This window comes from Aureobasidium subglaciale (genome assembly GCF_000721755.1).
Source record: "Aureobasidium subglaciale EXF-2481 unplaced genomic scaffold scaffold_28, whole genome shotgun sequence".
Lineage (NCBI taxonomy): Eukaryota > Fungi > Ascomycota > Dothideomycetes > Dothideales > Saccotheciaceae > Aureobasidium > Aureobasidium subglaciale.
Genome location: NW_013566967.1, coordinates 214202 through 239106, shown reverse-complemented (window position 1 = coordinate 239106; position 24905 = coordinate 214202). Strand labels below are relative to the sequence as shown.

The window sequence follows — 24905 nt, the reverse complement described above, 5'->3', positions numbered from 1 at the left end:
ATGAGACCTTACTGCACATGCCACATCCGGCCATGGTTGTCGTATGTATACCTCCAAGCTTCACTTCTGCTCCCATTGTCGCACTTCCCAATGCGGCGTTTGTCACTCTTTGTCAACAATCAACAATGAAGTCCATCACCACGATAACCATGATCAATTTGTCGCGCCGCCTTTCCAGCAAGCAAACATCAAACAACCTCACCAGCAAATCATGTCAGAGAGCGAATCAAACTCTCCCACCTTTGTGGATCCTCAAGCACCTTTGCGCCAGGAAATCCAACGACTCAAGGAAAAACTGGAAAAGACAGAGAACAATTTTGAATACTACGAAGAGTCCAATCACAAGTTTGAAACCGAGATTGAAAAGCAAAAGATTCAAATCGAGCGAAAAGATGCGCAAATCACCAATCTCAAGGAACACATCGCCGCCAACGAAAAGGAACATGATGAAACACACAAGGAATACCAGGCCATGAGACGTAGAAGTTCTGTCCTGGAAACTACAGTCAAGCATGCCGAGAGAGAACTCAAGACTGTGGCCGATCTGGAATTGGTTATCGAAGACCGCGAGGAAGAAGCCCGCCATGCTACTGCCGAACTTGCCAAAGCAAGGACCGAGCGCGACGACAAAGCCACCGAAGTCAAGGGCCTCGAAGGAGATATCGAGGCATTGCAAGAGGTGCTAGCCACTCAGGCGGTGAATATCGATGCTCTTCATGTCAAGCTCAGTATCTACGAACGTCACCTTCCCGTCAGCAGCGACCTTGAGTCTGATGCCTTGGACGATGTTCTATACGACTTTATGACAAAGTACTCTGTGCTTACAGAACACATCCCCTCCAGCGCTAACAAGAAGAATAATCGCAACTCTACTGGCTTCAATCTCGCTGATGAGTTTGACGCTCTCAGCAGTGATGGAGAGTTTGATTCGAATGACGGCTACGCATCTGACGGCCGCAGTGCTCGTAGCGATGAGTCTGACAGAGCTCCCCAGAGTATCGCCCAAGTTTTGAGTCACTCTGCTGTCCAGTCTATTGGTACTCATCCTTCCATCGGCCAACCTGTTCAGACTACTTCGACTGCTACTCAAACTTCGCCTGTCAACAAGCCACTTCCTCAACCGGTCAGCATTGCGACTCAGACCGACCCTATCCGATCTCCGAGGAAGACTTCAGCACCAACGAATTCCAACACCGAGACCCAGACAAGTCCCATCGCTGCCTTGATTCAAAAGTTCACACCGAAGATGAACAGTTCCGGTGTGCAGACAAGTCCTGCCACTTCTTCTCCTAGCAAGTCTGTTTCAGAGATGGTCAGCAATGGTGTCCAGATGGCTACAAATGAGTTGTCAACCAAGAAGACCGAACCTGAGACCGTAAGCGCTGGTGTTCAGACGAGTCCACTTGTTGAGACTTCGAAGAAGGCTTTGCAGATCCTGAATACTAGGGCCAGGATGTATTCTAGTGTCTCTACCAGAGGGACAACTTCTAAGGCTGCAAAGGGAGAAACCACGAAGTCGACTGCTACGACGAGTCCGGCTCCGAAGAATGCAGCTTCAGGCAGTGGGGATGGGGCTGACACTAGGCTGGCTACATCCACGAAGCCAGCTGCTTTCACGACAAGTGCGTTGTCTCCAGCCGAGTCTCCACCGTCGGATGAGATGATTACCAATGGAGAACTTGCACTCGAGGACTTCCTGCGTTCGCAGCTGGATGAACCGGCCTCTCAGGCTAGCGACCGCAACGACAAGGGGAAGTCTCCCCAGGAGCAAGATATGGACAAACCTCCCACCCCGCCTGCCTCCGCCCCTCCACCTGCACCTTCTGTCGCAACCCTCCCCAAAACACTCTTCTTCCCCCTCCACGCCCTCAGCAAAGAAGCCCAAACGCACTGGGAACTACTAGCCCTGTGTACCCTGACCTCCTTCCTCGCCGCCTTCCTAGGCTTCTCAGCAGCAAACTTTGCAACTGAACATCCTTGGGCACAAGTTAATGGATATGCACCGCAGAGTAAGGTTTTCTTTGTTGGAAGCAGAGTCCTGGGGTTGTGTGGAAGGGTTGTAGTGGGGATTTTAGCTTGGGTGTGGAACTTGGTTTTTGGGGGTTGGGAGCTAGGAGAGGGAGGGAGGAGGGAGGCTGAGATTGGGTGAGAGGGTAGGATTGAAATGGGTGAGATGGAATGAGGTGAGATGGAAGAGGTGGATGTGGGTGTAGTGGTGTTCTTGTATCTAAGGTTTTTTGACTTCTAGATGGTATTCAGTTTCCTTTGTGTGTGTATTCTTTGCCTCATTTCGTTTTCTTTGTCCACGTCCAAGGGGAAGCAGACTTTGTCATTACATACACAATGTCTCTTGGAACATATCTACACCCAGGCGCAAAGACTAGCTGGAAATGTGCAAAAAGGCAACGCCACGAGGAAGAATTGAACCCTAGCTTCCCACTTGGTGAGTAACTTTACAGCCCTCTGGATTGATTACGCCTAGCTCCGCAAAAATTCGACAACTATTACGCTGGTATTTGTGCCTTACGGTGATGGTAAGGTTACAAGAACAATGCTCAGCAATCAGTAGGCACGCTCTGATAGAGCAAAAAAAGAGCTATACGGGGACGTTATCAGTTAGAAGATGGGGAAGACCCCCGTTCCGTTTCGTTCCATGAACTCGAGACTGGCTGACCTCGCGGCCATGGAACCGATCCGTCATCATTTTCATGTTTACTTGGATTCTCTTTTTCAAGTATATATACGTTTAAAAAAAAGAAACAAGGAATACTTGCTTTGCCTCGTGGAAAAGGCTGTCACTTTGATTCTGGCCAATTGCTTATACGCGCAAAGTTCTCCAAGACACCAGCAGAATTCTGAACGGAAGTGCTATATCCAAGAAAACTTTGATTCTGAGGTCTACAAGGCACGCAGGTTTCCAAAGCGTCTTAACATATCTCCCTGCCTTTCCTTTCCATTTCCTAAATCAGCTCTGCAGAAACAAACCTCAAGACCCCAATACAGTCCCTTCTTCTTTCTTCTTTCCTCTTTTGCCTATTAACTACTTCCATACCCCTCAATCATCCTCCTCCTCCTCCTCTTCTGACACAAAAATATTATCCCACACCCACTCCTTGCAATCCTGATATATTGCATCAAACTTCCAAAAAGGATTCCTCTCTTCCTCTTTCTTTTCATCTTCCCAAACCAGGATTCGCTTCTCTGGTTCGTTTGCTATATTCTCAAGACGGAGACGTAAAGACGAGAGGGAAGTTGAGATGGCGAGGCAGATGCGGTAGAGGATGTACAGGGGGAGGAGAAGAATTATGGTTACGATGACATGGGTTAGGAGGGAGTGGAGGGTTGGGAGCACGGAGAGCAGCGTCTGGAAGGTGGTTTCGAGACGGGGGTGGGTGAGCTTGACTCCATCAGTAACTTCGCCTTCTATCTTCTTCTTGGGTGACTTACGAGTAGATCGTACCACAACACTTGAATTGTGTCCGCTCCTGCGTTGTATTTGAGATTGAGATTATGAGATGAGGAGGGATAGATGGCTTCCCAGAGGGAGAGAAGGTGGTTGTGAAGGTAGTAGAGAACGAGGACGTGAGGGCTGTATCTTGGGAAGCCGCGGAGGGGACGGTGGTGAATTGGAACGACCATGTCTTGTATCGTGTGAAGTCCACAGCAATCTCTGTCGTGGGTACGTCGGCGATGTAAGATGCGATTTGGTGGTAGAGGATACAGGTTCGATGCGCAAGGCGCGATGTGCTTACAAGGGACAAAGGATGCACGAGGCACTGCCGGATCTGGGGGATTGTGCAGTGCAAAAGCATGGAATTCAAAACAAAGAATGTTCGCTCGACAGAGGTGCTGATGCTCTTTGTTCCACTTTCGACCTTGTTGCAAGACGTGATTGGTTCTTTCGAAAATCCTGGCTCAGACCTAACGGACAAAATCGCATAGATATATCTATCACACGCAGCCCTTCTGTATGGTGTGTAGAATAGATTTTGACCTTCGCACAAATCCCGTAAGAGCATGATGCATCAACATCGATGTCTGAGTCCATGTCGGTGGCATGGATTGAGCTTCCGCATCCGGGAGATTCTTTGTTTCTTCTTGCGGATGCCTCCCCAAACTTGCAAACTTCCATCTGCCATTGTCTTTACCTGCTCTCGAAGCAATCAATCAACACCGAACCTCGCCTTGGGTTTCTGCTCAATAGGCCGTACACAGTCGCTGGCCTTATAGTCCGTCTTACGCCCCTCTACTTCAGCTTCCTAACATTCCAATCGATTTACCGAGCCGCATCTCCCAGCTTACCACACAACAAAAGTCAAAGCACCGATTATGGCGCTCTCACGCTGCAGGAGTTGATCGTGAGTCCAGTCCCTTTCTGGACTCTAACAAATATGTAGTAACGTTACATGCAGGTTACGGTGCAAAAAGACTTCCCACGCGCTTGGTATTCCCTGCAAACTGCTGTGCAAGCTGGTGCTTCTGCATTATTAGGTGTAGGATTCAATTATAGCGTCGATGTTGCGAAGTTTACGGGGGTGTATTTTGTGTATGCTGTGATTTGCTCTGTGGTCGTTCCTGTGGTGTTAATTTCCTGGATTGTCCGTCTGCCTTCGCGCATGGTCAAGGTTCTGGGAGATGTGATTGGGACCTGAACAGAGTGTGTGACGACGTCTCTCCCTAGACACTACTGCTATTTATGAAAAGTATTGTGCCTTTCTACAGCTAGAAGGGGCTAAGAGGCTGCAGCTAAAATAGCGGGTTCTTTCAGGTGCAAAGGTGCTTCCCCTTCCAGTTGCAAAGGTACTCCCCTAAGAGTATATCAAACCCGAGACATACGCATCTCCGACTCTCAATAAGAGTAGACTCCTATAAGCTGCTGTACGACCGTAAAGATACCCACAATAACGAGCGAAGGTCGAGCGACGACACTTGAGATTTCTCCGTCATCGACCCGGTTACGCTCTCGATCTCCGTACCGGGAAGTAGAAAAGAACGGCACGCAAACACGCTTCTTAGGCTTGGACATGGCTCTGGCCAATAGGCCAGAACTCCTGCTCCTAGTTGAAGAAAGGAAAGCAATGGACAAAGAAAGTTTCTTAGTAGTGTTTGGGAAACCAAACGACGATTGAAATAGCACGGTTCATAAGTCTCTTATCGTTGAATGCTGGCGAATGGAGAGTTGTGAATACGGTCATCGGTGCAGTCAATGGAGTAACTAGATGGGCATGGGGTCTGACTGACATGCTAGAAGAGTGGCCTAAAATGAAGAATAGGAGTCAGAGGAAGAAGCCACAATCAAGATGAGCTGGTTTGAATCCCCGGCATATATTTTCTCCATGATTTCCGAGGTAAGAAATGGGACGTATCATGCTTTTCCGATCCGTGCGTTTGTACGGGCGAGACTGCAAGATCAGCTCGCACGCTTGGCTCCCATAGCGGCGATTCAGTGAACAAACAACACTGCTCGCTCCAGGCTATTATCGACTCTTCATGAGACTATCACGAAAGTGAACTAGAGTTCGTTGCTCAGGTTCAGACGTAGAGACGGAGGTAACGGTTGCCAAAACACTCATCGTAGACTTGACTGACGACTCCCGCGGCTTTCGACATTAGATATCGATTGAACTTAGATAGTTTCTCCAACCTTTGCCTCTCGAGAATGGACTATTCGATACTCAAACACAAACACAAGAACAGTACAAACGGTACCAGACCGAAACCACTTAACCAAAACTCTTCCTCCTCGTCTTCTTCTGCACATGCTCATCTGCGATGTCAAATATGAAGCCGGCAATGGCGCCGATGCTGCCTTCTACTGCTCTTCTTAGTGATTCCCTTGACGATGTTCGCGTGGCTGTGGGTCTTGCTTCGGTAGTGGCGAGTGGTGAAGTAGGAACTTCGCTTCTTGAGTGTCTTCTCTGTGCTCTGGAGACCAAGTTCGCAAGATCAGCGAGTGCAGGCGTGGCAGTTGACGAGTGAGAAGCTTCTTCGACTTCGACACCATCGATGGTCTCGGCAACGACTTGTTGTTGCTCTGCGGTGAGGATGTCTCTGAAATGTGTCTTTGCTGTACTCAAATCCACGTCTTCGAAGTCAACGTCTTCTGATATGGTCCTCTTGGTGTTTGGCGTGCTGGAAACGCGATGAAGGACAGGAAAGGTAGCTTGTAGAGGTGTCTCAAGACCAAACTGTTTGCCCCAGCGACAATCAGAAGGGTAATCGCAGCGATTCCAGCAATCCTTCACTGGTCGTGTCGGAATAACAGGCTTACCCACTCGCCACGCAGACGTGCGTCTAGAAGCCTGCGTAGTAATCTCCTCCAAAGCCTCATCTCCAGACTCCTCGTCATCAAAAACACTGTCACAGCTTTTAGCAAGCTGCCTCTGCTGCTCTGTCAAAGCGATAAGGCCTCTCTTCCAGACACCCCAGTCTTTCCACCCTGCGTAGTCAAATTCTGATGCACAAGCTTTATGGCGACGAAGTCTTTTGATGTTGTCTTTGCGTGATTTGACCATCGAGGTGCCGGCGCAGAAGTAGTGGCCGTCGTCCAGACAGCGGCGGGTGACGCCGAGGTTGTAGTGGCGGCCGCAGAGGTGGCAGGACCAGAGCCATTGTTGAGGTTGGCGAGAGGGAGGCGGGAGATGCTTGATCAGATCTACATCTGCTGTTGCCGAGAATGTGCGTTTGAGTTGTTGAGGGTGAGGGGTGATGGGAATCAAAGGTGTGAAGGGTGATTGAGGGAGTGCTAGCCGCGAAGAGCGGAAAGGCATTGCTGTTGCGTTGAGTCTTGCAGGCATCTTTGTGTGTGAATGTGTGCGAAGACCTGCTTCGATGGTTGTTCTTGTGATGTATATGTGCTCAATGTCACCCGGACAGAGAAGTGTGGTAGGAGCACAAGGTATTGAAGCGTCAACGAATCGAAGAGGCAAAGCAATAGGGACTTCACGACGTGTGCCAGGGCAGAGACATACTTAAACGTCTGCCTCCTCACAATGAACGTCGCATATTTGACTCGAGCTGAGGCAGAATTCGACAATTACTGTCAATGCATCTTCGGATGCCTATCGAAACATGGTGTTCGAGATCACCTTGCTAGTCTTCTTTGTGCATCATGTCATGATGTCTGAAATGTCTTTGTCGTGGATACGCTTCGCCTACTGAACGCACGTGGAGTCTTTGTGCTAAATTTGTAATGTTCGAGGCGATTTGCAAGTGGCTTGTTCATGTCTTTGTTCCAAGATCAATTTCTCCTTGTTCGAACCCGTGGCATCCTCATTGCACGTGGAGAACGGTCATACATGATTTCAAATGATGTATTGGCGGCCACGCGATGTACACAAAGATGTGGATGTCATGGCAAATCATCCTTTGTCGTTAAGTCGGCAACACCGAAGGTTTCAAGATCTAGATGGAGTTGTGCTTCAGATACTCACGTCATGGTCATTGATCACAGAAGGGGCAGAAGAGGAATGAGACAAGAATTGAGAGAAGAAAGAATTGAATATTATTACCTGTTTTACACACACACGGACAGAGACGTGATTCCCATTACACCTTAGAAGCAAACGACCTACCGGGTCACAGTCTATAGGGCCGGCCTGTGATGCAAGCAATTTTTGGGGATCGATGGTTTCCAGGACCTGCCTGTCAAACGATCAACGCTTGAGGGTTAGGAGGAGTGGGGACAGTTTACCTACGACGGACATTGTACTTAGATGGGGTAGTGCGCGTGACTTCGGGAGTGGCTTGACGGGTTTCAGCAAAGAGGTCGTCAGTCTCATCATCACTCTCGAAGAGAATGTCTTCATTTCTCAAGGTGACCTTGGGACAAACGGGCTTCTTCTTCTTGTTAAGCTTGGGTGAATTCATCTCATCATCACTGTCAGATTGAGGAGCACGAGCGACACGAGTCTTCTTGGAGACGCGAGTACGTCCAGCGCTAGCAGTGTTGGAGGGAGCATACTTGTAACCAGGGAAGGCCTTTTGATGGTTCTCAGAATCCAGGATTGAACACTTGTTGAAGTGCTCAACAACGTCTTCAGACTCGAGTCTCCAAGAAACCCCAAGAATACGAGAGACATCCCGATGACTATCACTAGCGGCGAACTGCTTAGTACGATCAGCATAGGCTGCGCGGTACATCATGAACCGATTGTATGGTCTAAGAACTTTACCGGCCTTCTTAGCTTCAGCGTGTCTAGTGGCGGTCGATCTTGAAGCGTGGGACATCATGTCTTTGACAGGAGCCGGGAAGTCTGAGGTCAAAACAGAAATTGGACCAGCCAGCTCAGGAGGAGGCTGCTCAGGTTGCTTTGGACGAGCAACTCTCTGTTTGGCAGTAGGGATTTCATCGACAGCCTCAGGGCTGACAGGAGTCGGATCAAGCATTGGCATCGGCATCATGGGCTGTTGAGCGTAGAACTGAGAAATAGGGACGAGCATAAAACCAGGAGGAGGCTGATAAATGTACGGACCAGGGTAGGGGTATTGTGGAGCGAAAAGTGGCATTGGCGGCATAGGCATAACACCGAATTGGTTCAAGTCTAGAGAGACAAAGCTGTTGAAGCTGGGCTTAGGGTTGTTGTAAGACCCGGTATTAGTGTTGAAGTCGAGAGGCTCAGATGAAGCAGTGATATCAAGATCAAGAGGGTTAACGAGGCAGCCCATGTGAGTGTCAGTGTTATCAGTGGGGCAGTCCACCGTTGGGATGTCAAAGTCAAGGTCCATGCCATTGAAGTCGTGATCAGGCATATCGGGGGGTGGAGAGAAGAAAGTCTGATCATCAGTGCTCGAGCCCTGCTCGGCATCAAAAGTCATCCAGTCTTCAAGCGCAAAGTTACCAGGCAGCTCAGACATCTTCTTGTGGGGAACTTGCGTCTTTTGAAGATGCGGGTGAGAGAATGTTGATCGGAAGATGATAAGCTGCTGTGGTGCGGAGAGAACCTTGGCAGGAGAGAAACAGAGAGTGTGTGTATGTAGTCATCATCCAGACAGACTAGGAACGCTATTTGTATTCCGTCGGACCAAGCATCAGGATTCGACCTCAGATTCGTTGACAAAGCCAAAAGACAATGGTCACCGTCAAGTTCAAAGACACGATCGGAGATGTGAAAGGCAGGTACAGAGCATTGTGTGTGTTGCCTTTGTTGTGTTTGACACTCTCAATCCCTGGCGCGCCATCGTCATTGTTATCGCCATTGTTGCTTGATATGCCGGAGTGTTGGCTGTGGACGAGATGAGAAGGTGGAACAAAATTATCTGGGTGTGAATGGGTTGTGCTCTAGGACAAGGCTTCATTGCTTGGTGCTGGTGCGTGCCGAGTAGCCAACATAGGAAAAGAGTTGCTTCGTGATGCATGCTCGTACGTGTTCGGTATCGATGTCCACGCGACACATCTCCTTGGCCTTTCTCCTACTTCTGAGGTAAGCCCGTGGTTATGATACTGCTCAGCGTCCAGACTGAAGACGTGGGCCGACCGTAAGGTGAACAGTGTAATAGGTGCCACCGGTCAGAGGACGCCGGATTCTCACAGTGGTACGAGTTCCCCTCATTCTGGTAAACAATTACCCCAGGCGTCGACATCTGGCAAGGTCGAGCTGCTGCTGTTCTCCTACCACGATGTGCACTTGCTGGTGGATATTCTCAACAGAAGGCCGCGTCAGCTTGTAGCTCAGGATAGTTGGGCAAACTTCATGTCGTGAAGCCGACACAGCTGAGGTGGAGAGGGGTAGCTAGAAGCCGTGCGAGCGACCTCACAGACAAACATAAAAAGTCGAGGGTCGCCACTTTACAATCCCTTCCTTCTTCCATCCCTCTACACACAACACACAATCAAACCAAACTTCCAAAACAGATCCGCGAAAATGTTCGGCTGGAGTAAGTTCTCTGCGACTTCATGGTCAAAACTTCGGGATCTAATACCATCCAGATGAATCTCAAGAGGCCTACGGTCAGGTGTGTGCCAACAAGCACAAGGGCAAGCTCTCCGACGAAGTCATTGCCGGCAGTGCTTCCTTCGCAGCCATGCACGAGCTCGAGAAGAAATTGCGTCACGATGGTCAACCCATGCAGCACAGGATGGCCAAGGAGCTTCTGGCCGGCATGTGTGGAGCTGAGATTGACAAGCTCGTGGAGACCAAAGGCCTTGACTACATGGACACTCAAAAGGCCAAGCGACAGGCCAAGCAGAATGCTGAGCATCTCTACGATGAGCAGGTTCGTGATTCAGTAGCTTACACCGCAGCGCAAGCTGACTTTGGATCCAGTACGGCCAGTACGACAAATATGAGCCTCGTGAGCAGACTCCATGCAAGACACTCATGAACCAATTTGGTGGTTACGAGTGTTGAATAAGTCAAGACAACTCTTTGTGAAGCACATGAAGTGATGCTCGCAAATGGAAATTCATGACGAGGATCTCGAGGATCAGGTGTAGCAATTAGGCAGAACAAATGAAACCAATCACTCCTTTCATTGTTCATCTCGGCCGAGCTTGTGAGATATACGTGCGCAAGGTAAGTCGAACGGTGACGCAATGAGTCCGATCAAGGTGGCAGAGTAGATCTTCAACGCGTATATGGAGCTACATGCCCGTGGTGATTTCTCTCATGTCAAAGTTTGCAGAGTGGTTGCTCGGATGCGATATAGGTTCGCCCTGACATCTGTTTGAACGTCTCACATATGGTCGATCTGGGGTCGCGGACGTGCTTGAAAATAGATTATGATGGGTCTACTTAAAAGCTGTGAGTGCCGCGGCGATGCCTTGATGCGAGCGCGTTTCTCGGCGGCGGATGCTCGAGTGTACCTCTTGGTGGGTGCCTCTGACTGAACGTGCTGCGAGCGATGTTTCGCGTTCAGTGCCTGCTTGAAGCTCTTGAGCAAACAGCGCCGCCTTCATGATTGAGGGCTCAGGTACTGGCTCGTATTGAAGAGCTCAGCCATCGTCACAGCTGCTGATTGGTCGCGAGTGTGCAAGTGTTGCAGGTGGATACACGCTTCTGACGCGTATAGCTGTGGTGTAGTCGTTCGTGCAATGTCGAGGGCAGATCATGCTGCCTGGAAAGTGTCGTTGAGGTAGTCGACAAACAAGTCCTTGATCCGATCCTTGCTCAAGTTATGAGTACGGTTCATGCTGATGAACTGCCTGCGCAGACGCTGTAGCTGCGGCAGACCAAGAGGATTGGCGGGTAGCTCAATGACATTCTCAACACCAGCGACCGAGATGTCACCACCGCTCTCTCCAGGGTGGTCTTTTTGCCAGGATGAGATCTGTGCGACGATATCCGACGTCGTCTTGTCCAACTCGTACAGATAGTTCTGCTCGGTGACAGGAGCCAAGATTGTAGCCGAGTTTGGTTTGACAGCCTTTGCCTTGCCGCCGACCAGTGTCTCCCATAGCTCTTCTAGCGGCGGCGTCTCATCGTCGTACGGTACAGTGAAGAGGGGTGAATCCCAACGAGTCATGCCGTTGGGCTCTTCATAGCGAAACACCAGATTCTCAAACAGTTCAGTTTGGTAACCACCAGTACCGGCTTCCAGAGCTTTTGCGTTCATCTCACGACATTTCTCAACGGGCGTTCCAATGTGTACCTTTATGCTGTCAGCGCATGATGTCGCGTTCGGGGGAAAGGGGGGAGAGGGGTGGGGGTCCGACGTACCACACAGCTTGGGGTGCGCTGGGCCTTTGCTTCGCAGAACATCTGGTAGCGGAAGCCCTTGATGTAGTTCATGTGGTCGGCAATGACAATCGAGTTGGCCGTCAAGTCGCGCTTGATGGCTGATGACAGTGTCGCGCGCGCATCCTTTTCTGAGCGCGCAGCAGCATACACATCGCGATCAAGGCCGAGCTTCTGGTCGTTCAAATGGTGGATCTTGAGCTTGGAGATGCGCGCATCCTCTGACTCGGCGATCTTTTGCGCAAAGTACTCCTTCAGCTGCTCACTGCGGTGCGTCTTACCGCTTGATGGGAAACCAGATATGAGAATGAGCTGACCGACGGTAAGCGCATGTTTCTACGTGCCTCGTGTCTGCGCCATGGGTGACTTACTGGCATGACGGCGCTTGTTTTGTCTTGCTCTCAGAAATTATTCGAAATCGCGCCCGCGTCATCGAGAGTCCCCTCCGCAATCCGACTGTCACGTGATACTCCTAGGTCCATTGAATCACCCAAGGTTTTCCTCTGTAAAGGACGGGACAGCAGAGGATACACAAACATGCAAACTTTCGCACACGTTTATCACATTCAATCTAAGGAAAAAAGGTCTGATGCAAATAAATTCATATTCGTATCCGGCTTTGGTCTCATCCGTACCAGCAGATTTTACCATTGTTCTGGGATCCACTCCATCCACTTAGACACTTCATATCATTCATCTAATCGAGGATCAAAGTCTTGTGATCTCCCCTGACGTACGCCATCTTCTCTCCATGGGTCCTGCAAAACTCGACAACAGTGTCTTTTGGGAACTTACCATACAGACCAAGCTCGAACTTTTGCTTGATCTCATCTCTAACATTCTCAGCCTTCGTCTGCTCAACACGTCTAGCGAGAATTGCTTTGACAACTTTTGTCTCTTTCAATGAATCGCTATGAGCATTTTCCCTGTCGTAGTCGGCTATGATATCAGCGAGATGAGGCTGCACAAGCCTCGAGTCCAGATCAGCGACTTTGGAGGACACGGTACGGTAGTACTCAAAGGTCGTTCTGTGAATACCACCGATATGTCTCATGATTTCCATGATGGTGTAATCAGTGTGAGGGATGTGCCAGCGAACAGACAACCATCTAAAGACATGATCGGTGGATTTCTGGTAGCAGAACTCTGTTAGAGAAGAGCAGAGATCAATCCAAGCGATTTGCTCTTCGCTGTTGAGGGTACCGGCGTGAGAACGGAAACCAATGGTTGGCTTCTTCATGCAGTACTTGACGTATTCGGGGATCTTGTTGAGAAGTTCGCTGTCCCAGACACGAGAGACATCGAGGGCAGTGTGCAAGCTTGAGATCCGGTTGTTGTCGGTAAAGCCTGGAAGCTGTGACCTGGTGAGTTTGCTTTTGAGGAACATACGCAAGAAGTCTGGGATGTTGTAGTTTGGAGATTCTCCTATTACTTTCAGATGGGCCATGTTCACGCTGGACATCGGTTTACAAGACTCACCTGCTTCTTGCTGGATACTAGTCTGAGCGACGTCACCACGAACACCACCGCCAATTCTAGTGGTGATGTTGATGGCATCGAATTGTCTCTCAAAGGCTGTGAAGATGGCAAGAAGGCTTTTGGCGACATCCATATGAACTCCAGCTACATCGTTTCCATTGTAGACCTGGAAGTTAGTGAATTCGTTAGTGATAACACGGTAGTTTGGTCGTTGCCCAAGGAGAATCAGTGCTTCGTCAACAGCCTTCAGCTCTTTTGTCCAGTGGTGAGCTGCACGCTTGCCATGATGATCGTGGAAGACGAAGTTCGAGTGAGCAGAAGGGTCCTTAGGGCATTTAGTATCACCGTGAAATCTGAAGGCGCGAGAGATGACCTGTACCCCAACGACGAAGTACCTATCAGTAAGCTTGTCGAAATCTCCGTCGTGGAGATGAGCATCATCGTCAATGTCGACCTGCCAGTACTTGCGCACTGGATGGTTTAGGCTTCGGTCCAGAGAAGAAACAGGTAGACTGTACTGATGAGGCGTCTTACAAGTCTTGCAGTCCTGCCAGAAACGTACACCTTGCAAGGTATGTCTAACAATGTCCTTGGCTGTTCGCTCGATGTCGTTGTTGGTAACGTGGAACTGAGGGAAGACCAGCACAAAACTGATCTTGTATCCAAGACTTAGAGAATCCAGTTCTCTAGGTGGTAGGACGATAGTACCAGGCATGGCTACTTTCTTGATTTAGTAGATGTTTTCCAGATATGATGTGTCGTTTTCGCAATCTTACTTCTGGAAAGTCGGACGAAAGCTCCCGCTCTCTGCAGGCGACTTTATTCTTTTCGAGGTATGATCATTGCTGGGCATCAGTCAACAAAGGAAGCAAGACATGAACAATGTACACAAAGGACCAAGTGGCAGCGTGTATGGAGTCTTTGAGACGTACGGCTAAGACAACATACTGCAATTCAAAGAAACCCTCGCTGTAAAGGAACGAATGGTTCGTTGCTCAGACTTCCGGCCCTGGTAGATATACCTAGATAAATCTATCATCGCTCTCACGACGACTGCAACAATGCTCGAGACCAAAGACGATCTCAATCCAGCAGTGTAGATGCTGACACAACTCATCATTATCGCATCCGATTCATGCTCCAAGAATGTTAACTTGGTCGTCTTTAGGCCAGGCTACAGGCACTTTGCATTGCGACAAGTCCATTTCTCCCCTAGAGCTGTGAAGCTAATACTTCTGCCGAGAAGCTTTTCTGTCTCTATATCTGCTTCTGGCATCCCGTAGTTGGAAAGTGAGCGGTATAAAGAGTGGAAGGTGAGGGAATGGGATTTGTGACACACTGAAACCATCTGCCGAGGCGGTTTGTCTAAAATTCTACCATATGTACCTGGGACTCTTATGGAAGACTCGTGTCGAGACAAAGAGACAAAGGGTCGTGATAAAGATCAGATCGGTCACACAGAACAGCAACAAAGAAACGCTTCGCGAGGAATTCTTGGTCGATTCACAAATCGAGACTTCTTTGCCCCCCACGCTCAAGACTTGTTTCATGTGATAAGTGCCGGTGGAAAGTGTTGCGAAACCGTGCGCCCACTGCAGCCTATGCTTCCAATGATTCAACACTTAGGCGAATGTTGAAAGCAAGGTCAAACAACTAAGGATCGAGTAACGTGATAGATTACGTGTGATATACGGAAGAGCGAGAGAGATGTTGAGAGGACAAAAGATTGTATTATTAATCATTACAGGAGAACAAAAAACTTACCGGTCGTCATATCATAGTTGTACAGCTTACCGTTACATTTGTTATGGCCAAGGTCCAGCCTAGCATACTTTCTTACCTATTTATCAACGAGCCTACTCAAGAACACTAACCAGTAGTGTTAGGTGGGGCCCAGGCAGTAGGAGGTTCAACCATGGAGAAAGTGAGGATAGGGCGTTGACTACCTTCGATCTTGCAATGACGGAACCAAGCCTTGTAGAATTGAATCTGCTTGTCAGCATCATCAGGAAGAGTTGAGTTCAGTCTAGGAATGGTGATTCTAGTGTGGTGGTTGAGGTCAAGAGTGCGCATCATGTAGTACTCAATCAGAGCAGAGTAGCCACGACGAGGCAGACGGTTAGGAGAGTTGAAAGTCATCTCTTGAGCTTCACCAAGAGTAAGAGCACTTACATCGAAGTCGAGATGATCATTTTCGACGAGACGACGAATGTAAGGACGAGCGTTGCGGTAATAATCAGTAATTTCATGCTGGGGCATGGATGGAGGACGATCAGCTTTCGTTGCGAAACCGGTAGCGAGGAAGTGGATGACGGCACCTATAGCCCAAACGTCAGCTTTTGTGCCAGCGACAGGGGCCTCTGGGGGCTGCCATTTAGGAGTGCCGTCCATCGACTCATGGTCTTCAGTGGTTTCGGCTGCAATACCGAAGTCGATGATTTTGAGGGTGGGGAAGAGAGCCGGGTCTCCAGAATGAACGGGATCAACCATGATGTTCTCGGGCTTAATGTCGCGATGAGTTATACCATGTTCATGAAGATAACCGAAACCAGTCAGCATAGACGTGTAAGCGTGCCAGAGGAAGGCTTCAGGAACTTTGACGTTCATCTTGGTGAAAGAGATCTTGAGAGTGTTGAGATCACCGCCGGAGACGTAGGGGAGGATGATTCTGCTTGTAGGGCACTCACCAGGAGCGGAAGCAAAAGTGTTCCAAATCTGCAGAAAAGGGAGGATGTTATCATGAGAACCGAGCTTTTGGACACGGTCGAGAAGAACAAGTTCAGGGACAGTGTTGAGATCAGCGTTGGGAGGGAGTTTCAGCTTCTTGACGACAACAATCTTACCAGTAGCCTTGACTTTGGCGAGCTCAACAATACCTTGGCCACCACCACTGAGACTCTTATCATGCTGGTAGTAGCTGTTGAAGGTTTCATCGTAACATTGGCAGATGACGCCGTTGTGCTTGGGGCTAGACATGTCCTGCATGTCGTCCATCTTGTGGCTTGTGGGTTGATCGGATGAGGTGATGCTAACCTTGAGTTTGGGGCAGTTCAAACAGATTGGTTGGGTTCTGAGAAGAGACGAAGAAAATGAGGGTGCACGATGAGGGATAAGTAGCTTTGCAGGGAGGCAACTTAGCGCCATTCAGCAAGACAAGAGAACAATGCATTGCTTGTCCGGATGTTGGTGAGCCTTTGTTGCTTGAGCAGATTTGGCAGGCCGACAAAGCAGCCGCTTTGGTGTTCAAAGCAGAGAATTGGGCGTGACCAATGGCTACGGGTTGAGGGGCTACAGCGCGAGCACGCCAGTCAAAGCATGATCAATAGCATTGTGTCGACTCAATGAAATGCAACTCAAGCACAAAGGACTTCTGCATGGAGCAAGTTCCTCATGGCACAACAAAGCATGGTGAAGACGTGATGCTCGGTAAACCAGTCGAGAGAAAGCATGTGTCAATCGCACGCAAGTTTTGGGGCATAATCATGGTTCTTGAATTTTGTGATAGTAAGTTATCCGAACACAGATGGATTAGTGAGGACAGACAGAAGAAAAAAAGAAAAGGAAGAGTTAAGAAAAAGAACTTGGAAAAAATGGAAAGAAAGTAGAACGCCCTGACACATGTTGTCGGCGTATCGCCATGCAAAGCGTGACTTTCCACCTCATATTAGCACTAACAACTGCGACTCTCTCCTTAGAGCAGTACGACAAACCCGGCAGCAAAGACTGCTATGAGTGATGCAAAGACACCACCAACGCTGAAGCTTGAGGCAGCGCCGGTGAATGAGACCGGGCTAGTTGAAGCAGGTACAGTGCCGCTAGGCGATGCAGAAGTTGAGAGCTTGCATTGAGGTCCAGGGCAAGACATGGTGACAGTAGATGAACCGTTACCAGCAGCAGGAGTCGTAGCAGGGCCCTCAGGTCGATCAGCACCGCCAGTGGGGGCTTGGATCTGACCATCTGAGATCTGAGTGACGGGCTTGCCAGTTGGTGCTTGGATCTGGCCGTCGCTGATTTGGGTGACAACATTACCGGCAGATGGGCTGCCACTGCCTGGCTTGGGTGCATCTCCAGGAGTTCCAGATGTGCCAGGGCTGCCGGGGCTACCAGATCCTCCATCGCCGCCATTGCCTCCGTTTCCTCCATTTCCTCCGTTGCCACCGGGAGAAGAGTCACCTCCGTTTCCACCATTGCCTCCGTTTCCGCCATTGCCGCCGTTGCCTCCGGGGCTTGAAGATCCTCCGTTACCTCCATTGCCTCCGTTTCCACCATTTCCGCCGTTGCCTCCTGGGCTCGAAGAACCACCATCGCCTCCGTTGCCGCCGTTACCACCATTACCGCCATTACCTCCGGGAGCAGAGCCGGTAGGGTTGGCAGGTGCAGGTGCAGGAGTCGCCTCGCATTCGCAAGGTTGAGTCACGGTGTAGGTCTGAGGAGTGTCGGCACATTGGTGGCAGACGACTTCGGTAGTGGTGAAGCCTGGAGGGATGTAGCTTGGGCCCGGTGTCCAAGTTGGGGTAGGCTCACTGCAGGATTCCGTCACGGTGTAGGTGACTGGTACCATACCGTGAGATGTACCCGTCGTGCAGAGAGAAAGATAAGTTGTTGTCCAGATTGTGGTGAAAGGAGTGACTTGAGCGGCAGAGGATTTTGATGCCTCCTCGCACTTTGGGCAGTAGGTGAGTGTGACTCCGTTGGTAACAGTGACCATTGCTGGAGGAGCAGTAGTATCGCAATCATCGATCGTCAATGTGACGTAAACTGGTGATGCAGTCGAAGTGCTAGCCGCCGAAGTAATTGGGGCAGACGAAGACTGAGCAACGACGCCGGAAGCTGCAAACGCAGCTGCTGCTGCAAACTCGATCTTCATCTTGAGATATGATCGAGATCGATATTAAGGCTAGAGGTTATTACAAGGATGTATGGTATGAAGTGAATGACTGTGTGAATTGGTGATAACGATATCAGAACGAAAAGGCTAGAGAATCAAGCGAATGAGATTCTGGAGCGACTTATTGAAGGAGAGTAAGAGCCCGAACGAGTGAACTTCCTGAAGCAGCAGAAGACTTATACAGACCCTGCTAACGGCCATGTTTTGCTGGGGTGTTGATGTTGGAATGTGGGTTAATTGCTGCACATTCCTTGGCCTGGGCAACAAACACACGAAAGCGGATAGACGTGCAAGTCAGAGCAACGAGATAAGATTAAGACAGTGTACTAGATTATGGAATACGAATAGGTTTCATTTGATCAGGCTTTTGTGCTTGTTCGGGTGAGGTGGTTCTCATGATAGGCCCACGCGACAGTCTCGAAGTTGGAGGAGGTGCCTTTGACAAGAAAGTCCAGACTACATAACGCGTATACAGTATTGATATGCCGTACACAAATGCAATGCTTGAGCAGGTACAACAACGGCACTACTGTGTTTCCAGCGTGTCAATCCGACAATCTGTCTTCGCTTCAAGGCTACTGTTTGTAGTGCATCAACTATCGGCGCGTCAATCGTCTCACTCTTTCCTACCCGGGTAGTCCTTAGTATCCATACACAACGCTACCGTCTCCATCATATACCAGTTCTCACGACGTCGTTCTCTTCGGGCGCTACTCTCACTGTATGAGCATTATCTAAGATCACGTGCCAGCATTAATCATTGACGCTATATGACCTGAGGAATGCCTGACTCGAGGAATGCACCAGACCTTCCAGCCACTTTCTATATTTTGATGGAATGCTAGCCACACTCTGGTATTTCTCAGCCATCAGCCTTTTGACTCAGCGGACCGGCGTAGCAAACCCATCAAACACATGTGACCACTGGATCAGAAGAGGAAAACCAGACTATTGTAAATCTCTCATTCCATACAAACGACCAACCCCCCGGAATGCCTCTTACAATCAAGATGGCTGGTTTTCTCTACCAACAATAGCCTTCTTTGCATATATTACCTTGCCTTTTGTGTAGATGTCTGTTTTGTTCCTGCATAATCGTGCATTACAATCGTCCTGTTCAGTCACAATCTCCCTGTTCAGACCCAACCATTCTTGCAACCAACCTATCAATCCGAACATCTCAGCCACACTTTGCACAACTCTTGCACAGAGTTCGAAGTCCAGCCTATCAAGAACCATACTCAACTTTCATTGCACAACTCCAATCTCGCACTACAACATGGCGTTCCTTAGTCAGCACCACACTTACCCAATGCGTCGAACAAACAAAGAGCCCCAATGGACAACCGTCTATGACGATTTGTTCAATCAACACATCGATACTGATGGTTTCGAGTTCGGCACCTGCAACGCAGTCGCAGCAACAAGCAGTTCAGACGAAGCCAGCAACAGCGAAATCATCAACTCCATCGAAGCAAACTTCACCGACAGCGGGGACAGCAGCTCATCGGAAGCAGCGGCAAGACGTCTCTCCCATGACTTCTGGGCCAGAACATTGGCAGTGCTTGGAGAAAGCGCCTCAACTCTAGAAGACGAGCAAGACGGCTCGCGACAAAGAGAAAGCCAACAACAACAAATCCACGCTCTTTCGCCCGCTATTTCCTTCTACAACACAAAGAATCACCCTCATGCGGACTTTCTCAGTCTCGGTGGTTTCCCCAGTCCTCACATCTCGAATGTTCCATCATCACCATCAGCAGAAGCAGCGGCCAGGCGCCGTAAAGCAACAAGATATCAACAAGATCGTCGCATCACGAAAACTCCTGAGAGACCCGTCGGTATCAAGAAAGTGTACCGTTCGTCTAGCAAGTCGCCAAAAATGATGTCGCCATCGCGCTACAGTGCAGGTGCCCAAGACGCTTGGATCGGAAGTGTCTATCAAACACCAAACAGAATGACGAGTATGAATTTGCCTGTCAGGAGTATGCCTTTGACTCCTCCATCGAGTGGAAGAAGTAAGCCATCGACACTTGGACTCGGCTTCCAAGGACTTGGGGATCTCGACGCTTCTTCTTTCCAACCATTCACAAATTATGATGAGCAAACATCTCCCTTCTCCCAAACCTTCAACCAAGAAAGCCTTCCCAGACAACTCTACAGTCCTGAAGCTTCACCTCTTACAAGCCCCAGCGTTGAACGCGGGGCCATGTTTGCTGAAGAGCCAACAATCTTCCGCGATGTCTACTACAAGCAGCCAATTGCCACAGCTGCCACAGTAGGCTCGTACAATGAATCCGCCTGGAGCGCAAACTCCTTTGGTGTAGAGGACATTTACGAGCCCTCACCAACATTCAGCCCTTGGATGCCGAGTGAAAAGAAAGAAGCAGAATACCAAGCTTCTCTCACCCACGACTATCAAGTCCACAACAGCCTGCTCCAGGCGACTTATAATGATCCCACTCTGGCTCCTGCATTCGGCGAGGAAATCATTGGAGGGCTTGATATGCAAGAACAAACACCCTACGATACCACAACTTCTTATCCTATCCCGCTGCACAGAGAGTCCCGCACACCATCACCACCTCGGGTCACAAAGCGCAAGCCTTCCTCAAAGCTTCACACCCATAGTCGCAGATCTAGCAATGGCGAGCGCAAACCCTCTCGTGGCAACAAAGTGGGTGGCTTTGTCAATTACACACCTTCAGACAGCGAGAAACTACTCACAGGTGTTGCACCTTCAGGAAGCAGTAAGACGAAAGCGAGAAGGGGGAGAGAGCAAGCAGACAGATGGAGAAGGTTCAGTCAAGCTGCTGCTAAAGCTGTTGCTGAAGCTGGAGGAGTGGTCGGAGAAGCCGCTCCTGTAGCTGATATGTTGCCTTTATCGCAAGAAGTATTGGACGCAAGAGCTGCAGATAATTGGTCTTGAACAAAGACAGGAGCAGTAATGGCAATTCTGAATCCTCGTATACAATCTCTGTTTTCTATACCCCAATTATACCAAATCTCTCTTCAAAAACAACACCTACTCTCCCATCCTATCGAGTGACAGTTCCATTAGTCAACGTACTAGCCCTGGCCGAAAACCTCACCTGCCCAGCTCCAACATCAAAAACACTAAGCACATTTCTCATGAACACATCCCCAATAATCGTCAGCCCACCATTATCATCCTGCACCCCGACAACACAAAAGCCCAACCCTGTATCAATGATCATATCCAACCTATTGATGTAGAACACTTTACTCGAAATGACGACTCCAAACAGAGGAACATTGGCAGTACATGCAACATGATAAAGCCCTGTATCAGGACTCACGGTAGCAGGAGGATTAAACGCCGCCGCTAATGCTGCAACAACAGCAGATGGTGCATAGATCAAACTGGTTCCAGAATCCACAATCACTTTTCTAGTCGGCGCCCCCAATAATGCCGTTTTCCTCCTGTTGCCGGTTTTTTTGACGTCGAAATCTGCATATGGGTTTGCGGAGACTGCCCAGCCGTCTACGGTGATGGCGTAGAACTGATATTCCGGTACTCCGGTTGTGGCGTCTATGCCCACTACTGTGATGTTTTGCGTGGCCCAGAAGGAGCCGTGGGGGATTTTGGGGATCCCGCCGATGGCTAGGACGCCACCGGCTGCTTGAGCGGATCTTGAGAGATCGCGGTCGAGGGCGATGCTGAAGAGTGGTAGAGTTAGATTCTGACGGTACATGCTTGTGAAGAGGGGGTCGTAGGGGATCGTTAGGCCTGCGATGTCGACGTTTGGGTTGTTGCCGCTGTACTGGTTTGTCAAGGTTGCGTAGGCGAGTCCGAGTAAGCCTGATGAAACACCATCGCCGAACCAACCTGCTGTGGTTACCAAGCCCATCGTTTGATTTTCGACTGTGATGCCAGCGAATGTGAGGTCCTCTGTGATCATTCGGCCATTGAGACGTTCTCCATCGGCGTAGGAGATGTTAAAGTTGCGACTAGGGATTCTCTCGGCTGTGGATGTCAAGTTATAGGTCGGTCCGAAGGCGCATTCTGATTCAGCAATGACTACTGAGTTTGCTGGGTTGACGCAGGTGAATTGGCTGTTGACGAGCCAGGTATCGCTGCTTCCTGTGTCGATGACAACGTAAAAGGTTTCTCCTCCTGCATCCAGAGGTGCAAGGAAAACACTGCCTGCTCCGACAGAGAGAAGATCTGCTGTGCCATTCTGACTCTTCATTAATGCCCGCTATGATCACACTGAGTGTATGCGCACTTACTCGGAGTCGTGAGTAGATACCATTCACATGGCCGCCCTTCCTGATAGCTTGAAGATACCGAGCACTGAGCGAGTTCGTCTTTGAGTTTGCTCTTTCCAACGATATTGTGTTTCCGGTGACTTGATTTGGACTCGGCTTCTGAATTGCAACAAGGCGACGTGGCTGGTTGACTTTGAAGTCGAAAGTCTCTCTAGCAGCGATGGGGACAGATAATGCTGCAAGAGCAGCAATCTCGAGAAGACGCATGTTGTGCGTTCAACGAATGGACAGACTGTGCACTAAAGCGACAGTCAACAACGAACGAGCGAGAAGAAGTAAAAGGAAAGGCGAGAACGAATGACTGATCCTCAACCGAGACGAACCAAACAGGCTTCGCAAGGAGCAAAGGAAAGCCACTCCTGTGCTTTTGTCCAATGTAACACTCAACCCCCAACACAATCAAATGCAAGTGCATGTTATTCGGTGTAACCCCTTGCCTGAGAGCAAATTGACCAGACCCACCGAGCATTCCTCATGTATTCCCGCAACTCCCTTGGCCGCGTATCTTGGCCACTGGGCCTAGTAGCCCAATGCTCGCAGAACAGATCATTCCTTCTCATGGGAAATAAATAACGGAAAGCAGAAACCCACATTCTGGCTTCATCTAGAAGCGCGGTCGAGTTCGGGAGAGATCTTCAAAGCACACATTATTTCCTGGGTAGTCTATATAAAGCTTTTGTTAACGTACACGGAGCTCGCTCACTCTTCATTATCGGACGGGACAGTCCAAAGCTCCAAACATATCTTTGCTTTCCCACTTTCTTGCAGTATTGGAGGTCTTCAAGTTCAACATGGCCGCATTGTTTGATCATCTCAAGCTGGTGTGATGGCGGGAGCGGCTGCTCGCTTGACCGTCACCATGGTGGGACAAGTCGGGATGGGATAAGGGCTTGTGTTGCCGTCGCAGAAGTTCTCATCATAGCATCTGATGGCTGTGTTAGCCGCTGATTGAACAGGCATGGGAGGTAGGTCCTGTCACTCACCCTCCGTAACGCTTGCCGCAAGGGCTGATCTTGTCGACACAGATGGAGTGTGGGACACAAGCTTCCACTTCCTCAATTTTGGTGGTGACTGCGCGTGTCGCTAGAGGTGTGGTGGCAGCAGCAGATGTCTTGGTCGATGGAGTCTTGATTTTCTTGGTGTATTTTGATATCACGGAGGCGCTCGTGACAGTAGCAGTAGCAGCGGGAGCAGCATCAAGATTGTGCGTATCAACAGATGATGCATCGATGCTGAGAATCCGGCATTAGAAAAGCAGCCACAATGTGTTTTTCGAGCCTTGCATACCCTACATCGCATCTTGGGATGAGAAGCGCGAGAGAAGTCGAGACGAAGATGAGAACAGCGAAGCGCATGTCGTAATGTGTGATGTCGGGTTACACAAAAGGTGGGGTGGAGATGAATGACGAAGTCTGGTCTGAGTTTGATTTGGATTCAACCACGAGGGACTCAAAGCTGAATATGTATTCCGACCACTGACTGACAACGTCGTTGACGGTTGGTCAAGCGAAATCGTCCAAGGAATGCACAAGCATCGAAGTTTCCGTGCAAATGTATGGAAATCTCGAGATCTGTAATCCTGGTGGTGTGAAGTGCGAAGTAAAGATGTACGACGATCGCGGTCGCATTGGGGTACAAAGTCGTGGCAAACAATCCTGAGTTGGACATGCGTCCATTCCTTCGGCCACAGATCGAGGTTAGCTGACGAGGACCAGTCCCTGGTTGATGGAAAGATGCAAACGGTGCATTGGGATCGCCATGCCTCAGCCACAGTCAGAGAAGCCCTTGCTTCCATGCTGTACCATTCTGCCCTACTCGCATGCGGACTGTCACCTGCAACGCTGCGTATGCCAGTATCTTTCATACTCTGTTATAGCCGTGACTTCCTGAATTGGACTCGACTTGAGGCTGATGACAAGGAATGCGTATATGGCACGATATTGTGATTGAATTCTTAGGCTGAAGGTTGCAAGCGTGCGATTGATCGTAGATTCGGCTCAGTGTTACGATGAGATTGGACAGATGCTTGTTCTCGTAGAATAAACAGGAGTTGCCTCCGAGAATGTGTTGTCCCAAAGTGGACCAGTTGCTGTGTAGTTGATGCGACTACGACTTCACGTAGTAGCCTGTGTTTTGATAAACTTGTGTCCGGCATGACGAACGCATCGACTCGAAACCTTTCAACAGACTGGTGCTGAGAAGCTCCCCAGCCCCAAACTCATATCACAAATCTAAATGGTGTGCCCACTGCATCGTCATAATAGTGAGTGTCAACATACCTTTGGCCCTAGTAGCGACAGCATGTCACCACAGGTCACAACTATCTTGCCACTGCCATGTTCCCGCTTTCCCGTCGTGTATCGGTTCGAAGCCCGAATGGCCTGTTGCAAGTCTCTGATGATATGGAGCAAGAGATCTGCAAGCCAGGGATGATGCCTTTTCCAAACGGCTCTGCGGTGAGATGTCCGAGAATCTCGATGCCGATTCGACAATCCTGGTTATGCCATAGATGATGACAGTCCCAAAGTGTACTCGGTAGCGGCTGGTAGGGGCACCCCATCACGTTGGAGATC

At 49.6% G+C, this 24905-nt stretch overlaps 13 protein-coding genes across 13 annotated transcripts; 4 read left to right on the top strand and 9 right to left on the bottom strand.

The window, feature by feature from the left end:
• Positions 1 to 211: 211 nt before the first annotated feature.
• On the top strand, positions 212 to 2532 carry AUEXF2481DRAFT_8472 (uncharacterized protein; the record flags this gene model as incomplete). The annotated part of the gene is made up of 2 exons (XM_013484561.1): positions 212 to 2009; positions 2483 to 2532. The coding sequence occupies 2 exons, from the start codon at positions 212 to 214 to the stop codon at positions 2530 to 2532; spliced, it is 1848 nt and encodes a 615-aa protein (XP_013340015.1).
• A 343-nt stretch (positions 2533 to 2875) lies between these two features.
• Positions 2876 to 3799, bottom strand: AUEXF2481DRAFT_83044 (uncharacterized protein). Its single transcript, XM_013484627.1, has 2 exons — positions 3448 to 3799; positions 2876 to 3397 (listed from the first exon to the last, which is right to left on the bottom strand). Exons 1-2 carry the CDS (start codon positions 3637 to 3639, stop codon positions 3056 to 3058), a joined length of 534 nt encoding a protein of 177 aa, XP_013340081.1. The 5' UTR covers positions 3640 to 3799; the 3' UTR covers positions 2876 to 3055.
• Positions 3800 to 4034: 235 nt separating this feature from the next.
• AUEXF2481DRAFT_92057 (uncharacterized protein) lies at positions 4035 to 4756 on the top strand (the record flags this gene model as incomplete). Its single annotated transcript, XM_013484652.1, has 2 exons — positions 4035 to 4358; positions 4413 to 4756. 2 exons carry the CDS (start codon positions 4035 to 4037, stop codon positions 4650 to 4652), a joined length of 564 nt encoding a protein of 187 aa, XP_013340106.1. The 3' UTR covers positions 4653 to 4756.
• Positions 4757 to 5723: 967 nt separating this feature from the next.
• Positions 5724 to 6797, bottom strand: AUEXF2481DRAFT_8470 (uncharacterized protein; the record flags this gene model as incomplete). The annotated part of the gene is made up of 1 exon (XM_013484560.1): positions 5724 to 6797. One exon carries the CDS (start codon positions 6795 to 6797, stop codon positions 5724 to 5726), a length of 1074 nt encoding a protein of 357 aa, XP_013340014.1.
• A 1156-nt stretch (positions 6798 to 7953) lies between these two features.
• AUEXF2481DRAFT_59185 (uncharacterized protein) lies at positions 7954 to 8286 on the bottom strand (the record flags this gene model as incomplete). Its single annotated transcript, XM_013484615.1, has 1 exon — positions 7954 to 8286. A coding segment is annotated over one exon (333 nt), but the record flags the coding sequence as incomplete, so codon positions are not given.
• Positions 8287 to 9863: 1577 nt separating this feature from the next.
• On the top strand, positions 9864 to 10349 carry AUEXF2481DRAFT_32983 (uncharacterized protein; the record flags this gene model as incomplete). The annotated part of the gene is made up of 3 exons (XM_013484580.1): positions 9864 to 9876; positions 9929 to 10215; positions 10266 to 10349. 3 exons carry the CDS (start codon positions 9864 to 9866, stop codon positions 10347 to 10349), a joined length of 384 nt encoding a protein of 127 aa, XP_013340034.1.
• A 697-nt stretch (positions 10350 to 11046) lies between these two features.
• On the bottom strand, positions 11047 to 12052 carry AUEXF2481DRAFT_48253 (uncharacterized protein; the record flags this gene model as incomplete). The annotated part of the gene is made up of 3 exons (XM_013484614.1): positions 11047 to 11589; positions 11658 to 11987; positions 12047 to 12052. 3 exons carry the CDS (start codon positions 12050 to 12052, stop codon positions 11047 to 11049), a joined length of 879 nt encoding a protein of 292 aa, XP_013340068.1.
• Positions 12053 to 12372: 320 nt separating this feature from the next.
• On the bottom strand, positions 12373 to 13869 carry AUEXF2481DRAFT_32981 (uncharacterized protein; the record flags this gene model as incomplete). Its single annotated transcript, XM_013484579.1, has 1 exon — positions 12373 to 13869. The coding sequence occupies one exon, from the start codon at positions 13867 to 13869 to the stop codon at positions 12373 to 12375; it is 1497 nt and encodes a 498-aa protein (XP_013340033.1).
• A 1154-nt stretch (positions 13870 to 15023) lies between these two features.
• On the bottom strand, positions 15024 to 16148 carry AUEXF2481DRAFT_32980 (uncharacterized protein; the record flags this gene model as incomplete). The annotated part of the gene is made up of 1 exon (XM_013484578.1): positions 15024 to 16148. One exon carries the CDS (start codon positions 16146 to 16148, stop codon positions 15024 to 15026), a length of 1125 nt encoding a protein of 374 aa, XP_013340032.1.
• A 517-nt stretch (positions 16149 to 16665) lies between these two features.
• AUEXF2481DRAFT_43981 (uncharacterized protein) lies at positions 16666 to 17881 on the bottom strand. The gene has a single exon (XM_013484609.1). The coding sequence runs from the start codon at positions 17860 to 17862 to the stop codon at positions 16846 to 16848; it is 1017 nt and encodes a 338-aa protein (XP_013340063.1). The 5' UTR covers positions 17863 to 17881; the 3' UTR covers positions 16666 to 16845.
• Positions 17882 to 19321: 1440 nt separating this feature from the next.
• Positions 19322 to 20968, top strand: AUEXF2481DRAFT_8463 (uncharacterized protein; the record flags this gene model as incomplete). Its single annotated transcript, XM_013484559.1, has 1 exon — positions 19322 to 20968. One exon carries the CDS (start codon positions 19322 to 19324, stop codon positions 20966 to 20968), a length of 1647 nt encoding a protein of 548 aa, XP_013340013.1.
• On the bottom strand, positions 20859 to 22660 carry AUEXF2481DRAFT_43980 (uncharacterized protein). The gene is made up of 2 exons (XM_013484608.1): positions 22294 to 22660; positions 20859 to 22241 (listed from the first exon to the last, which is right to left on the bottom strand). Exons 1-2 carry the CDS (start codon positions 22537 to 22539, stop codon positions 21078 to 21080), a joined length of 1410 nt encoding a protein of 469 aa, XP_013340062.1. The 5' UTR covers positions 22540 to 22660; the 3' UTR covers positions 20859 to 21077.
• A 300-nt stretch (positions 22661 to 22960) lies between these two features.
• AUEXF2481DRAFT_43979 (uncharacterized protein) lies at positions 22961 to 23952 on the bottom strand. Its single transcript, XM_013484607.1, has 3 exons — positions 23620 to 23952; positions 23316 to 23564; positions 22961 to 23257 (listed from the first exon to the last, which is right to left on the bottom strand). Exons 1-3 carry the CDS (start codon positions 23685 to 23687, stop codon positions 23146 to 23148), a joined length of 429 nt encoding a protein of 142 aa, XP_013340061.1. The 5' UTR covers positions 23688 to 23952; the 3' UTR covers positions 22961 to 23145.
• Between the last annotated feature and the right edge of the window lie 953 nt (positions 23953 to 24905).

Coding starts and splice junctions, on each gene's coding strand:
- AUEXF2481DRAFT_43980 (XM_013484608.1), bottom strand. CDS start 22,539: ATGCGTCTTCTCGAGATTGCTGCTCTTGCAGCATTATCTGTCCCCATC. Junction 22,242..22,293: donor GTATCTACTCACGACTCCGA/GTAAGTGCGCAT, acceptor ATGAAGAGTCAG/AATGGCACAGCAGATCTTCT.
- AUEXF2481DRAFT_43981 (XM_013484609.1), bottom strand. CDS start 17,862: ATGGTCACTGTTACCAACGGAGTCACACTCACCTACTGCCCAAAGTGC.
- AUEXF2481DRAFT_83044 (XM_013484627.1), bottom strand. CDS start 3,639: ATGGTCGTTCCAATTCACCACCGTCCCCTCCGCGGCTTCCCAAGATAC. Junction 3,398..3,447: donor TGTTGTGGTACGATCTACTC/GTAAGTCACCCA, acceptor GATGGAGTCAAG/CTCACCCACCCCCGTCTCGA.
- AUEXF2481DRAFT_43979 (XM_013484607.1), bottom strand. CDS start 23,687: ATGCGCTTCGCTGTTCTCATCTTCGTCTCGACTTCTCTCGCGCTTCTC. Junction 23,565..23,619: donor ATCCCAAGATGCGATGTAGG/GTATGCAAGGCT, acceptor CCGGATTCTCAG/CATCGATGCATCATCTGTTG. Junction 23,258..23,315: donor TGCGGCAAGCGTTACGGAGG/GTGAGTGACAGG, acceptor CACAGCCATCAG/ATGCTATGATGAGAACTTCT.